This window comes from Macaca fascicularis, chromosome 13 (genome assembly GCF_037993035.2).
Source record: "Macaca fascicularis isolate 582-1 chromosome 13, T2T-MFA8v1.1".
Taxonomy (NCBI): domain Eukaryota; kingdom Metazoa; phylum Chordata; class Mammalia; order Primates; family Cercopithecidae; genus Macaca; species Macaca fascicularis.
Window position 1 is genome coordinate 5,857,281 of NC_088387.1, and position 15,972 is coordinate 5,873,252.

At 46.4% G+C, this 15,972-nt stretch overlaps 1 protein-coding gene across 2 annotated transcripts in view; it reads right to left on the reverse strand.

Moving 5' to 3' along the window:
- CREG2 (cellular repressor of E1A stimulated genes 2) overlaps positions 1–10,605 on the reverse strand; it is a 39,988-nt gene extending 29,383 nt beyond the window's left edge. For both annotated transcript variants that reach the window (XM_005575104.5, XM_005575103.5), the window contains exons 1-2: positions 10,147–10,605; positions 6,352–6,521 (exon numbers count right to left, since the gene is read on the reverse strand). In XM_005575104.5, the coding sequence (XP_005575161.2) occupies positions 6,352–6,521; positions 10,147–10,587 (611 nt within the window). In that variant the 5' untranslated portion in view covers positions 10,588–10,605. The remainder of the gene's footprint in view (positions 1–6,351; positions 6,522–10,146) is intronic.
- Between the last annotated feature and the right edge of the window lie 5,367 nt (positions 10,606–15,972).

The window sequence follows — 15,972 nt, forward strand, 5'->3', positions numbered from 1 at the left end:
CAATATGATCTGGGAGAATATCACCCCACAGACAAGTCCTCCCCGGTCCCAAGGGCTTGCTGCCCTGATTCACCAAGAAGGTACAAACCTAAAACCCATGCTGTCCAAGGCTGCATGCTCTGTAAGGGAAGATATTGCAGGGAAAGAGACATTTTTGGGTGGCCTTTCTCTGTCCATCAATATTTATTGAATTTTCATAAAGTAGGTTTCTTGGCTGAGCATAAATTCATTTAGTCAAGGGGCACGTGTCCATGCTTATGTCACTGAGGGAGAAGGAAACGAAGAGGAGAGGGCGTTGTTGATTGCCAGTGACTCTTTTAAACTAGACTTTTATTCTCCATTTGCCATTTTAACCTGAGCTGGGAAATAGATTCCCACCCCTAATTCATCTCATTAATTAAATGAAGGCATCACAGCACCCAGGAGTAAACAGAATAATTGGATAAAACAGACTTTAAATAAATGAACAATTACTAGGCAAGGCATGTTTGTAGGCTCTGGCTTGTACGAGTATGATGCCTGACAAGTGGAAAAACCACCTTCCTTTCACGGCTTTCTAGCCTAATCTTTTAACGTTCTAAAAATATTTAATTGTCACATAAAGATTGAATATATTCAACATACGCAACGTGATGATTTGATGTACGTACATATTGTGTGATCAGAGCCACGATCAAATGAATTCACACACCCAGCCCATGCTGCACATGAGATCCTCAGAACGTGTTTGTCTTCTAACTGAAAGTAGGCACCTGTAATCGACATTTCCCCATTGCCCGCTCTCGCCTGGTCCCTGGGAACCACCATTCTGCGGTCTGCTTCTATGAGTCGACTTCTTTAGATTCCACATATAGGTGAAATCATGCAGGATTTGTCTTTCCGTCAGACTCTAATTTTGCCTTCGTTTTACAAATGAGCTAAGCCATCCTGGGCCTAAATCACAGTTCTTAGTAGCCTTCACTGGAAACCCAGGAAATGCATATAAGACCTGCTTAAACGTCATTATTGTAAAGCAGTGTTAGCATCACTCGGGCGCTCCTTCCCTAAGAGGTCCTAGGCGAGGGGCAAAGCTATCCAGGTCAATAATACGTCCCTCTCATTCTTGCCCTTCAAGAAGTTGAAAGTCACTCTTCTCTAAATTTGCAGGAGTTCGCACTTTATGACAGTCTATGTAGAAATCTATATACCAAATATGTATCAGCTGTGATGACGGTGCTCATCTATTCCATCTTCACCATTCTTGGAGTATCCTACCTTCACTCAGCCATGGAGCCAGAGGGCCCTCAGATATCCTCCCCTCCCCTCTTCATCATGCCAATGGGAAAAGTGACACGCTGAACCGGCAGGGTATTTCATTCTAGCCCAGCAACTTTGTTCCACAGAAATCACCAACCTAGCTGGGTGCAGCACTTTGGGAGGCCGAGGCGGGGGGATCACAAGGTCAGGAGTTCAAGACCAGCCTGGCCAAGATGGTGAAACCCTGTCTCTACTAAAACTACAAAAATTAGCTGGGCACAGTGGTGGGTGCCTGTAATGCCAGGTACTCAGGAGGCTGAGGCAGGAGAATCGCTTGAACCCGGGCAGCAGAAGTTGCAGTGAGCCGAGATTGTGCCACTGCTCTCTACCCTGGGCAATAGAGTGAGACTCCGTCTCAAAAAAAAAAAAAAAAAAAAAAAGAGAAATCACCAACCTAGTACTTTTCCAGCTGAAAGTCACATTCTACTTATCATCCAGTCAGACTCATTTTTCATATTATCTCCTCCAAAAAGAAGGGCAGGTCAATAATGCCCAATTATTATGCCCTGGAATAACACCCAATCATTATGCCCTGGGGCAGCAGTCAAGACAACTGCGTCCAATTAAATCTAGGAACTTTACTGTGACATTTTAGGGAAAGTTCAGGGACCTGTGGATCAGGGCAATGAGAAGATCTGGCAAAAATCCCTAACTAGGTGGGATGAATTAGCCCAGGCTGAACTTGACACATTCATTTAAAAACTCTTTAAGTTCCCTAGAAAGCTGTAAAATATGAAGAGATGTTCATTGCTTTCATCATTCTCAAGATATTGGCTTCTCACGGCTGTGGTTAAGGAAATTACATCTGTTGGGCATTTTCTTCATTAAATTTCCTGAGACTCTTGGGACCATGGACACTCAATGTCCTTCACCTACTTCGACTTGGATCTAACTTTATCTTTAAGGCCCGTTAATGGATCGAAATTTCATTTTTGAGTGACATGAGTCGTCAACCTACATGCGGGGATTGCTAATGGAAAAGAATTTTCTAAACTCCATGCCAAAGAACATACACCAGCTTTGACTACAACAAGCTATCAGGTTGATGCTTTTAATTTGATAAAACTAGGTATAAATCAAATATTAAGTCAATCAGTAAAGAGGCAGACACTATTATTTATTCTGAGAGGGAGGCGGGCCCCTGGCCATGAAGGGCCTCCCAGGTCATATTAAAAATTCTGTTGCTTTTCCTCAGGATCTGATTTGGATTTTAAGAGAGTACCCCAGCTGCTGGGTTGAAGATGAATTCAAAGTGATGAAGAGTGGATTGGGGAGACTAAGTAGGGACAACTGTAATATTTGCTCTTTTGAATAGAGAAGAGTTGAATGTGTGGAAGCTTCTATCTATCTATCTATCTATCTATCTATCTATCTATCTATCTATCTATTGATCGATCGATCGATCGATCGGTCTGTCTGTCTGTCTGTCTGTCTGTCTATCTGTCTATCTACCTACCTACCCATCTATCCATCCATCCATCTATCATCTATCCATCCATCTATCCATCATCCATCTATTCATCTATCATCTATCAATTCATCCATCCATCCATCCTTTATCTATTTATCCATCTATCTATCATCAATCATCAATCTATTATCTATGTATAATCTATTTTTCCATTTATGTATCTGCTTATTAAACATGTACACATTACAGATACAATTGTTTGGCACCAAAGGGAGCTCTGAAAGTAGCCCGTCCTTGCAATAGTCTCAGACCTGCATTCCTCCCTCCCTAAGCCTGAGTTGTTCTTGCCCCAGTTGTTGGAGGCTTCTTGCTCCCGGGATGTGTCCTTGGAGCAGATGGCGCTCACCAGCCCATGCTGGTGCAGAGTCTGCAGTAACCCGGGCTAACCTGATGAACGCAGAGGCAGGCTTGCAGCTGAAATGCCCCCTCTCCCAGGGATGCCCAGTAGGCTGTAGGAAACGGCCACGAAGGCACCCCCTTTCCTTCCTCAGAAGTCAGTGGCCCCCCAACTTCCTCCCTCTCAAGACTTGCTTTATGGTCCAGTAAAGCCCAGTTCTGACTTTGTCTTCCCCCTTGGGATGAAACAGGGATGACTCACGCCCTCCCCGGCTGCACAAACTAGCAGGGGAATAGGAGCACCCAGAAGGCACCACACAGGTTGGTTAAAAATGCTGTTGCAGGCCGGGTGCGGTGGCTAATGCCTGTAATCCCAGCACTTTGGGAGGCTGAGGCAGGCTGATCACCTGAGGTCACGAGTTCAAGACCAGCCTGACCAACCTGCTGAAACCCCATCCCTACTAAAAAAAAAAAAAATACAAAAATTAGCTTGGCACGGTTGCAGGTGCCTGTAATCCCAGCTACTCGGGAGGCTGAGGCAGGAGAATCACTTGAACCAGGGAGTTGGAGATTGCAGTGAGCTGAGATTGCGCCACTGCACTCCAGCCTGACGACACAGTGAGACTCCATCTCAAAAAAACAAAAACAAAAAATATTGCTGTTGCAAGTTTTCCATGCACAGGATGGAAGGCAGTTTTCACTGTTCTGAGTATGAGCTTCTGAAGCTGAGAGGATCAGGTGGCCTTGACCTTTCGTTATTATCATAAGACATGGGTGTGCTTTCTTGAATCTCCTGCTCCTGTGGGAGATGGTGTGAAGCTCTGAAGCACCTGAGGACGAGCTCTGCCTTTGCTGGCGACCTCTTCAGGCCCAGGGTCAGGCAGGAGGGGCGCCCTGCTGGTACCTTGCCAGGCTGTCCTTCAAAACTCTACCCAGGTGTTCGGTAGCTGCGGACACTTCTACCAGATGCCTCGCTATGCTCCGGTGGCCCTAGGAGCCCCTTGCTTGGCTTGTTTATTCGGGGCTCTGGATTCTCTTTTTCAATGCCAGCCACATGGCTTTGACTTGTTAAGTCCCTGTGTTCAATATTACCAAGATCTTTTCTGAAGGTGAAACCTAAGACGTAATGCTCCACTTGGAATGTGAACCTCACACAGCTGAGTCACATCTGGGCTTACGCTGATTAGGGGAAGTCGTGGGCCCCAGGGTGACAAAAGCCCCATTGCTTCGTAAGCTTTGCATCGAAGTGTGAGGCTTACTAATCAAAACTTCGTTTCGTAGGCATTTATTTACATCATATTTCAATACTTCAGAAACTTAAGACAGTGTCGGGGGCATAGCAGTTCTGAGAAACAGTTTTATGAGAAGACATAAACTGAGGGGTACCCATGAGTATATCTCATCCTTCCTCTCCCAGGCCAGAGTAACAGGTGTGCGGAGATGCTCTTGCCCTTGGCCCCGGGGTGCTCACCTCCAGCCATGAGCTGCCTCACCCAGTTAGTCAGGGGGCTGCGCAGGTGTTTGCACGTCCCACATGTGGCCTGCCATGAAGAAAGTCCGCATACGTGGCTCTAGGCCGTGCAGGCAAGTCTTCCCCAGGGGCGGAAGGAAGTCACCCTGAGACCCTGTCCCCTGTGAGGACCTCTCCTAAGTCAGATTGCTCACTGCTCCTAGCTCCAGCTCCTGCTGCCATCTGCCTGGGGGTTGCCAGTTGACAAATCCTCCCCCGGCTGGAGTGCTGCCGCAGCTTTGTCCCAGGTATATATTCTGTTGCCTGTCCCGGGAACAGCTGTGCTCTGGGTTCTGGGAGCCACACGCTCCAGCACGACTGCTTTCAGGATACGTGAATGAGGAAAGCCTGGGAAGCTTAGAAAGGTATCCTGGATCGGAAGGCCGAGGCGGGTGGATCACCTGAGGTCAAGAGTTCGAGACCAGCCTGGCCAACATGGCAAAACCCTGTCTTACTAAAAACACAAAAATTAGCCAGGTATGGTGGTGGACACCTGTAATCCCAGCTACTTGGGAGGCTGAGGCAGGGAGAATTGCTTGAACCTGGGAGGCAGAGGTTCAAGGTTGCAGTGAGCTGAGATCATGCCACTGTACTCCAGCCTGGGAAACAAGAGCGAAACTCTGTCTCAAAAAAAAAAAAAAAAAAGAAAAAAGAAAAAAGAAAAGAAAGATATCCCGGAAATATACTTCTAGTAACAGCAAGCTTGACTGACCAAGAACAGGGAGAATATTCCATGAGAAAGGAAATGTTTCTTTTCCTGGCTTCTTGCCTTAACCTGGTGGGGCACAGGGTCAGCTGAAGTGTCTCCACATGGTCTGTCGTGGCTGTGGGGAAACAATGGCTTATCCAGGATGCATCTTGCATTATATAGTTGCTTTGATTAGCCTCTGTAAGAACTAATACGTTGTTTGGTTATTATGTTTTCCGTGCTGTGCATAAAGAATAATAGAATTTCACAGATGGAATGAGGCCTGTTGATTTTCTAAAGCATCACTACATTTAGGTGGAGTGACTAAGGTCCTGGAGGTTAAAGGGCTCACCCCAGGCCATCCTGGGCATTTGCCACTCCTCTGGGAAGGGTAAGGGGATCTCACATGTAGCCTCCACACCAGCTCCACGCAGACATTTACCCCCAGGGAGGATGCGAGTTCAGGCTCTGCATTTTGAATTCTCATAAAGGGGCTTGGGTTAATGATCTGTTAGTGCTTAAATGTCTTTAGAAGCATTTTCTTTCAGAGAGTTTTTGAAAAAGTGAATTAAAAAATGCTGGCTGTTTATTGCACATATATCTGGGGACAGGATATAAATAAGTTGGAAAGACAATATACAGACTCTGTGTTGCATGACTGTGATGGGGAGATGAACTACTGGCTCTTCCTTTACCAACCCTCACTCCCGCCCTCCCCCTTTTCCATAACAACAGGAGTTGTCTGGACTCCTGCCAGTGTTGCACAGAGCATTTTGCACCTATTTCCAACACTTGCAATAACCCTCGCAGGCAAAGATTATTATTCCCACTTTACAGATGAAGAAACTGAGGCTCCCAAAGATTAACTAACTTGCTACAAATCACACTGCTTGGCGAGTGGTGGAATTCTAATTTCTCTGATTTCAAGGGTGAACATCGATGTGCATCTCAGAGTTCTGTTAAAGTCATGTGACCCAGAGAGAAACCTAGCCCCAACTCTGTCAAAAACTTCCCAGGACCCACGCGAGTGAGGGCAAAACCGTCGTCTACCTGCAGAACTCCCCTTCTGATTCTGGCAGCATCAGCGAGGCCGTGGGGTTCTTCATCAGATCAGCCACCACGGGGTCCTTGGCCGTCATGTAGAAGAAAGGAATCCCAGTGCTGTTGTTGAAGGGGCCATCACTGATGGGCAGGCAGCTCCCAAACGGCAGTCCTTGGATCTAACAAACACCAGAAAAGGCTTTTTCAGTGCAGAGCTGTGGCTTGACTTGATCTGGGAGCTTAGCTTGTGCCTCTGGCTAGGAAATACAACACCAGGGATGAGGCGGGATCATGGCATCACAGTGGCTCTGACAGGTAGTAAATCAAGGTAAGGTGGTCCCCTGTCTGCCCAATTCACTCCGTGGTGGCCCTAGAATTTCTCCATAGGAGATGCTTAGCAGTGGCATCCTATTTGGAAGGGTGGTGAAAGGATTCTTCTTGAAGCTGCCTGTGCATGGCAAATATATTCACTTCATTAAATTTCATGTTCTTTTGGGGAGAGACAATGACATTTATGGGGGGTGGCGCTAAGCCTTTTCCTCAAGCTGCCTGTTACAGCCACACTGCCTTAACTCCCAAGGTTAACTGCCTCTCCCAAGTTTTTAGCAACTTTAGGGAGGATGTTTAAGTCTTTAACCTCTTGCCTGCTCTTTGGACTTCAGGAACTTTCTGTTATTGTTTCTTTTAGGGCTACATCACTTTCTGATTTATTAGCTGCGTTTTTTATTGTAATCAATAATATTTCATTGTATGACTCAGCAAGTTATGAGAAATTGATCTGTTACCCTTTTTGCATAAAGGAAGTCACAGAAACACGATACGCCAATTTTTCTTCATGATCACCCAGTAGGGTGGGAGAAGGGTGGAGCTATAGTTTGGATATCTGTCCCTCCAAATCTCATGTTAAATTCTGATCCCCAGTGTTGGAGGGGAGGCCCAGTGGGAAGGGTTTGGGTCATGGGGGTGGATCCCTCATGGGCTTGGTGCCCTCCTCAAGGTACTGAGTGAATTGTCCCTCTGTTGGTTTCCTTGAGAGTCCTGAGAGAAGGTTTAAAAAAGTCTGGTGCCAACTGGTCATGGGGACTCACCCTGTAATCCCAGCACTTTGGGAGCCCAACAGTTGAAGATCAGCCTGGGCAAGATGGTGAGACCCCCATCTCTATAAAAAGTTTTCCAAAAAATTAGCTTGGCCTGGTGGCATACATCTGTAGTGCCACTTACTTGAAAGGCTGAGGCAACAGGGTTGCTTGAGCCCAGGAGTTTGAGGCAGCAGTGAGCTATGATCGCACCACTGCATTCCAGCCTGGGTGACAGAGCCAGACCCCATCTATCAAATAAATAAATAAAAATAAAAAGAGCCTGGCACCTTCCCCTCTCTCTTGCTTTCTTTCGTGCCATGTGATCTCTGCACACACCGGCTCCTCTTCACCTTCCATCATGAGTGGAAGCAGCCTGAGGCCTCCTCAGAAGCACATGCTACGCCATGCTTTCTGAACAGCATGCAGAACTGTGAGCCAAATACACTTCTTTTCTTCATAAATTACCCAGCCTCAGCTATTTGTTTACAGCAATACAAATGGACTAAGACAGGTGGTATATCATGTTTCTGTGACTGCAGATATAAACAAAAATATTTATTTATTTATTTTATTCTTCTTATTATTTTTTGAGACAGAGTCTCACTTTATTGCCCAGGCTGGCATTCAGTGGCATGATTTTGGCTCACCACAGCCTCCATCTCCTGGGTTAAGCGACTCTTTTGCCTCAGCCTCCCAAGTTGCTGGGATTACAGGCGTGTGCCACCACGCCTGGCTAATTGTTGTATTTTTAGTAGAGACAGAGTTTCACCATGTTAGCCAGGCTGGTCTTGTACTCATGACCTCAAGTGATCTGCCTGCCTCGGCCTCCCAAAGTGCTGGGATTACAGGTGTGAGCCACCATGCCCGGCCAAAAAAAATATTTAGTGCTGAGGTTTTCCCAAATCCTGCCCGTCAAGCAACCCAATTTTCCATGATTTTATCCCTAACAAAGTGCACCTTGTTGTTACTTAGCTCAGAATTCAGGGGTTGTCTTTGGCCTTGGAACGTCGCATGATAATGGTGTGTAGAATTATAAAAGGCGGAGCTTTAATTTTTTAGGAACATGAAATGTTAAGGAATCTTCTAAAATGGTAATATAACTTTGTTCATATATCCTGTTTTCAGTTTGTCATAGCTGCCCAGAGTCATGCTTTGCATACATGGCATTGTAAGTACTTTCTGAATTTATTGTTTTAATCAAATGTCAATAAGGATTAGAAAGAGGAACTCCTAACAAAGCTAAGAGAAGGACTGTTGAAAGTCAAAATATCTCTAATACATTGGCACTAGACTTTTAATCTCTTGAAAAGATTTGTGTTTTCAACTAAGATCAGTGTCATCTTTAACCTTTATGTCTTTTTTTTCTTTTTTTTTTTTTTGTGAGACGGAGTCTTGCTCTGTCGCCCAGGCTGGAGTGCAGTGGCCGGATCTCGGCTCACTGCAAGCTCCGCCTCCCGGGGTTCAGGCCTCCTGCCTCAGCCTCCCAAGTAGCTGGGACTACAGGCGACCGCCACCTCCCCTGGCTAGTTTTTTGTATTTTTTAGTAGAGACGGGGTTTCACCGTATTAGCCAGGATGGTCTCCATCTCCTGACCTCGTGATCAGCCCGTCTCGGCCTCCCAAAGTGCTGGGATTACAGGCTTGAGCCACTGTGCCCGGTCTATGTCTTTAAGATGTGTCTTAGGAGTGCAAGACACAGCTGTGAAAAATCATTTGGGTGTTGAGAATATCCAACTGGATCTGCATTTGACACTGAAGAGGTTAAGACCATTGCCTCTTTGGTCTTGAAATAAAGTTGCCATTTAGGTAGTTTTTAAGCAAAAAAGGGCCTTAACAACTGCCTGGTTAACCACCTAATTTTACAGATGAGGAAAGCAAAGAAGAGAAGCCAGTGACTTGGCCACAGTCTTGGTGAGACCCAGAGCTGGGGCAAGAACCTGGCCAATGTCCTATGCATTCTATAAAATATTATTTCTTGTCGGAAGTAAATAGGAGTTCACATTACTGCTTTGTAGCTCTTTCATCTCTCTTAACACCCCTAAAAGCCTTCTGAAGGCATGGAAGTTACATCTGCATCACTTATCCATGTCATTCTAGGTGGAATCATGTCTGACAAGTGAGTAAAGCATTTGCGAACTGAACAATTAAAAGTGCAGCGAATAGCTCATTCCAGCATTTACCCACTTTGCATAATAAGCCTCCTTTCCAGAAAAAAAAAAACCTTGAACTCCATTTTCTTAAATGCAGATTTCCATCGAAGCCCTGGTGCTGTCTCTCTCCCCATCCCCACTTCAGCTTCAGGTCACAAGGTGATGGGGAGTTCGAGTCTATGAATTTGTGCCCTGCGCTGGGAAGGGCTGTCCCCGCCTACTCTGCAATTCCAAAGGCTGCTCTGGCTGTTTTGGTCCAGGTCTCGGTCAGACGCAGGTTAGGTGTCCGTCTCCCTGCCTGGCCACCTCAAGGTGGGGATTGGGTACCCAACTCTAGCTGGCAGGAAGCCTGATTATCCATGTCCCTCTCCGACCCTCCCCCCCGACTTCGCCAGGCTCACGGAGGCACCATCGCCTTCCATCACGTACAGTGTCGAGGGTCCCATCCAGCCAGCGCACCGGGCACGTCTGGTGGACCCGGATCCCAGTCCCGAGCGGTCGCAAGCACGTCCCCGTCCCCGTCTCCCGCCGCCGCCTGAATGCCAGGCCCCCTCGCGCTCCCCGCCGGGCGCTTACCTTCTCGTGGGCGGACACGGTGGCCAGGCAGCCCGAGGCGCTGGCGTGGGCCAGGGAGCGGGCGGTGGCCGCGAGCAGTCTAGGGCCCGGGGGCGCACCGGCCGCCTGGCCGCCCTCGCGCCGGTAGGAGAACATCCCGGGCGGCGCGGGGGGCTGCCTGGCGCGGGCGGCGCCCGCCCGGGGCCGCAGGTGCGCGTCCTCCTTGTGAGCCGAGGCGGGGAAGCTCTGCTGCCAGATGCTGCCCGAGTCCTCCAGCAGGGCGGGCATAGCCTCCTCAGTGGAGGCGCTGTCCAGCTCCTCGTCCACCTCGTTGGTGACGGCCCAGGACACGGAGCTCACGATCACGTAGCCCGCGGCTGGGGACAGCAGGGCGCTGCAGCACAGCAGCCAGCAGAGGCGGGTCCCCGGCCGCGCCGGGCGCCGGCTGCGGCGCACGGACATCTTGCAGGCTGCACGCCCGGCCGCGGGGGCCGCCAGCAGCGCTAGTGCCGGGGAGCCCGGCAGCGCCCCCCTGCGGCGGATCCCTGCAGCCGCGCGCCTGGCTCAAAAGTCCAGGCTCGCGGAAGACCAGGTTCCACGCACACGCCGCGCATCCTGCGGAGTCCCCCTCGCGCGCCAGGTCCCGGGATGAGTTAGTGTCCTGCAGGATGGCACAGGTTCCGCAGAGGGTGCGCGTTCAAATCCCGGCTCCATACACACCTCTGCTCAACAGCTGTGAGACCTGCCAAGCCACTTAAACTCTCTGTGCCCATTTCCTTCATTAGCTGACAAAGATAATATCTACCTCTTAAGGATGATGGATGGGACGGTTGAACGATTAATATTTGAAGAGGCTTAGAACGGTGCGTGGCATGGAGGAAACGCGATACAGTAGTCCCCTGGTATCTGAGGGGTATGGTTACAGGACCCCCGTGGATACCAAAATCCAGACATGCTCAAGTCCCTTATAAAAAACGGTGCAGCATTTGCATAAAACCCATGCGCAGCCTCCTTTGATATCTAAATTGCTTGTAAAATGCCTAATACAATGTAAATACTATGTAAATTGTTGTTTACTCTATTTATCAGGTAATAGGACCAGAAAGAAAGCCAGTATATGTTCAGTACAGATGCAATCACCCTTTTTTATTTTGTATTTTTCTGATGAAGAGTCTTGCTCTGTCCTCCCAGGCTGGAGTGCAGCGGCACAATCACAGCTTACTGCAGCCTCAACTTCCCAGGCTCAGGTGATCCTCCTGCCTCGGTCTCCAAAAGTGCTGGGATTACAGGTGTGAACCACTGCGTCCAGCTTTTTTTTTTTTCTTCAAATATTTTCAGTCTGTGGTTGGTTGGGAACCCACAGATACGAAGGGCTGACTGTATTTAGTTAACTAGACACAAGGTAAGGATCGTTACCATCATCTTATTAGAGGAGAAAACTGAATAAATGATGGAGGTAAGATTAGCACCAATTCCATCTGATGCCCATTCTCTTTCTCTGCAAGGACGATAGCCCTTCTTACACTTTGCTGTGTCAGGAGGGCAGCGCAGCCAGTTCATCTAACTGCAGAATCAAGTTATTTGCATTTAAGCTGAAACAAACTGGCTGAGGCCACATGCACAAATACCACTTTGGCCAAGCCCCTCATTCCAGGTCACCAGAACTGCGGTCCAAGCCCTGGAAAGGAAAAATGTGGAGGAATATTGCAGGCTTTTGGCTGTTTTCTTTTCCTTTCCTCTCCTCTCCTTTTTTTCTTTCTCTTTCTTTCTTCCTTTCTTCCTTCCTTCCTTTCTTTCTTTTTCTCTTTTCTTTCTTTCTTTCTCTTTTTCTTTCTTTCCTTTCTTTTTCTTTCTCTTTCTTTCTTTCTTTCTTTCTTTCTTTCTTTCTTTCTTTCTTTCTTTCTTTCTTTCTTTCTTTCTTTCTTTCTTTCTTCTCTCTCTCTCTCTCTCTCTTTTTCTCTCTTTATTTCTTTTGGAGTCTTGCTCTGTCACCCAGGCTGGAGTACGGTGGCACGATCATGACTCACTGCAGCCTGGATTGCCTGGATTCAAGTGGTTCCCCGTCCTCAGCCTCCTCAGTAGCTGGTATTACAGGCACACCACCATGCCTGTTGGCTCATTTTTATTTTTTGTAGAGATGAGGTCTCACTATGTTGCCCAAGCTGATATCAAACTCCTGAGCTCAAGCAATTCTGTGACTTCAGCCTCCCAAAGTGCTGGGATTACAGATGTGAGCCACTGCATTGGGACCGCATTTTCTTCATCCATTCATATTGATGGACATTTAGGTTGTTTCTGCCTTAGTTATTGTGAATACTACTGAAATAAATGTTAGAGTGTAAATACCTCTTTGAGATCCTGTCTTGAATTCTTTTGGGTAATACCCATAAGTGTGATTGCTGAATCACAAGATAGTTTACTTTTAACGAACCTCCATACTGTTTCCCAAAACGGCTGCACTATTTTATATTCCTGCCAATGGTGCACAAGAGTTCTAATGTATCCACCTTCTCACCAACACCTGTTGTTATTGTTTTATAATGGCCATTCTAATGGGTGTAAGGTGATATCATTGCAGGTTTTTTTGTCTGTTTGTTTAATTCTTTCTTGTTTGTTTGTTGTAGAGACAGAGTCTTACTCTTTTGCCCAAGCTGGAGTGAAGTGGTAATGATCATAGCTCACTGTAACCTCAAACTTCTGTGCTCAAGCGATCCTCTCTCCTTGGCCTCTGGAGTAGCTGGGACTATAGATAGGCACATGCCATCATACCTGGCTAATTTTTATTTATTTATTTAGAAAAGGGGTCTTGCTATGTTGTCCAGGCTGGTCTTGAACTCCTGGACTCAAATGATCCTCCCACCCTGGCCTTCTGAGGTGTGAGCCTCTGCACCCAGTCACTAAGTGGATTTTGATAGGAATTGAATTGAATTTGTAGATTCCTTTGGGTAGTATGAACAGTTTAACAAAATTATGTCTTCTAATTCATGAATATGGGATGCCTTTGCACTTGTGTTGCCTTTCTTTTATCAATATATTATATATTCTATATATATAGAAGAGATTAAGGGACTTAAATCATATGTATATAAAATTTAGTTAATGGCTACAAATTTGAAGTGTGTGTATATATATAAATCACGTATATAGTATATATGATTTATATATAGTATATATGACATATATAGTGTATATATGATTTTAAATATATATACAGTGTATATCTAGAGTATATATATGATTTTAAGTTCCTTAATCACTTCAGATTTATGGCCATTAACTTCAAGGGGGCATTGGCCCTGCCTGGTAGTGCTCTCCTACTTCTCTGATTCATTCTCCTCCCCTTATAGGAGACTCTTACTCCTTTCCTTTCTCCTACTTTCTTCAGGTCTCTTTTCAAATTACACCTTGTGAGAGAGGTCTTGCTTGAATGCCCTATAAGAAGCAGCATCAGGCCAGGTGCGGTGGCTCATGCCTGTAATCCCAACACTTTGGGAGGCAGAGGTGGGCAGATCACCTGAGGTCAGGAGTTCAAGACCGGCCTGGCCAACGTGGCAAAATCCCGACTCTACCAAAAAATACAAACATTAGCTGAGCATGGTGATGCACACCTGTAATTCCAGCTACTTGGGAAGCTGAGGCAGGAGAATTGCTTGAATTGGGAGGCAGAGATTGCAGTGAGCCAAGATCGCGCCATTGCACTCCAGCCTGGGCAACAGAACAAGACTCTGTCAAAAAAAAAAAAAAAAAAAAAAAAAGAAGGGAGCATCCACATCCCCATAGTGATTTTTCACTATAACACTTATATGTATTTAAGATATTTTGCTTTATTTGCTGATTAGCTCAGTGTCAGTCTTCCTGTACCCGGAACATAAGCCCAAAAAGAGCAGAGATTTGTCTATTTTATTCATGGTTGAGGAAACAATGCCCAGAGTGTAATGCTTTGACATGCTGAGTACTTCGAGGGACAGTGGAAGAGCCTCAGAAGCAAAATCTCTTTCTGGCCTTTTTCTACCCTTCTTTCTCCTGCTCCCGTCTCTCCCACAAGGCAGGCCATAGGAACCAGAATTTCTCTTCCTGAAGATGGATCATAGAAATTAGGACCCCTCTCCTTCAAAGACAGCCATAAAGCCTAGAAATATGACTCTAACTCCCTCTGCCTTTCTGTAAAGGAGCTGGCCATAAAGAGATTCTTGGACCCACCTTGTCTGAGAGTAGGTCTTGAGACCTCATTCCAGAAGGGGTCCTGCCCTCCACCTGGGAGAATGGAATGACACACAGAAGGAGGAAGAAGAATCTGGACAGGCCTTGCTGGGTTTGCCCACTCAGTCTATTACCATTAGATCATTCACTTTTTGTCCAATCACATTTCTTCATGGTTGTCCATTCTTCACCCAACCTAAGCATGAAAATGGACAGTTTCCCCTGAGTCTTTGAGTCTTTATTTCGGCTTTCACGTCACATAAAGCTTCGATGATACGGTTCGGATCTGTGTCCCCGCCCAAATCTCATGTCGAATTGTAATCCCCAACGTTGGAGGTGGGGCCTGCTGGGAGGTGATTGGATCATGGGGGTGAATATCCCCTTTGGTGCTACTCACTAATAGTGAGTTCTCGTGAGATCTTGTCGTTTACAAGTGTATAGCACCTATCTTGCCCACTGCTTCCTGCTCCAGCCATGTAAGATGTGTCTGCATCCCCTTCACCTTCTGCCATGATTCTAAGTTTCCTGTGGCCTCCCCAGAAGCCAGATGCCACCATGCTTCCTGTACAGCCTGTGGAACCATGAGCAATGAAACCTCTTTTCTTTATAAATTACCCAGTCACAGGTATTTCTTTGTAGCAGTACGGGAATGGCCTAATACATTGGATTAAATATTATATACATTTGTTATGCTTTTCTCTTTTTTCTTTTGTTATAGCAGTGTTGGCCATGACCCTTATGGGTGGGTGAGGAAAGGTATCACAGCTTTCCACCCCTACAATCCCAAGTGTTTAAAGAGTACCTGGTAAAAGAAAAAATACATGACAAATACTTAATTTTGGAACACATCACTGTAAATTTTTGATCAGATACGTGTTTCTGAAAAATCTGTCTGCTGCCAGCATGTTAGTGGGCTACCAACTTATCATCATGAGTGAACATTTATGTTCCAAGATACATGTGGGTGCAGCTATTATTACTGTGAAGAGTAATGTGATGTGCCTCTCTCTTTCTGTACTCACCATACTGACAATCAGTAATGTGCCCTAGCGGGATATCTGTCTGTACAGGTTCTCATTATTATTCCTATTTCAAATTACTGTTTCAGAAAATAATATTGCTTCTATGTACACTAACGGATCAAATGTTTGTTTCCTATCGAGTTAAATTGCATGGAAGGTAGTGCTGTAATAATGTCACAATTGATGGGGGTGATTGGTTGTGGAATCTGCAGATGGCCAGGATCTCACTGCTGCCTGAGGACCCTGAGTAGGTCATTTCCACCTGGGAATGGAGCAATTGGGATAATGATTTAGATGTTATTTTGAGTGAGCTGAACTGGATAAGGTAGGTGGTAGAGTGATGTGGTTGACAACTCCAGTTGTTTGACACCTCCCTGCATCCATACCCATTAGGAGTACCTTATCTTGCTAACTCTGAGTTTGGCAACATGACTTGCTTTGGTCAATGGTACAAGACCACACTTGGTGCAAAAGGAGGTGTGAGCCGGGCGCGGTGGCTCAAGCCTGTAATCCCAGCACTTTGGGAGGCCGAGACGGGCGGATCACGAGTTCAGGAGATCGAGACCATCCTGGCTAACACAGTGAAACCCTGTCTCTACTAAAATACAAAAAAAATTAGCCGGGC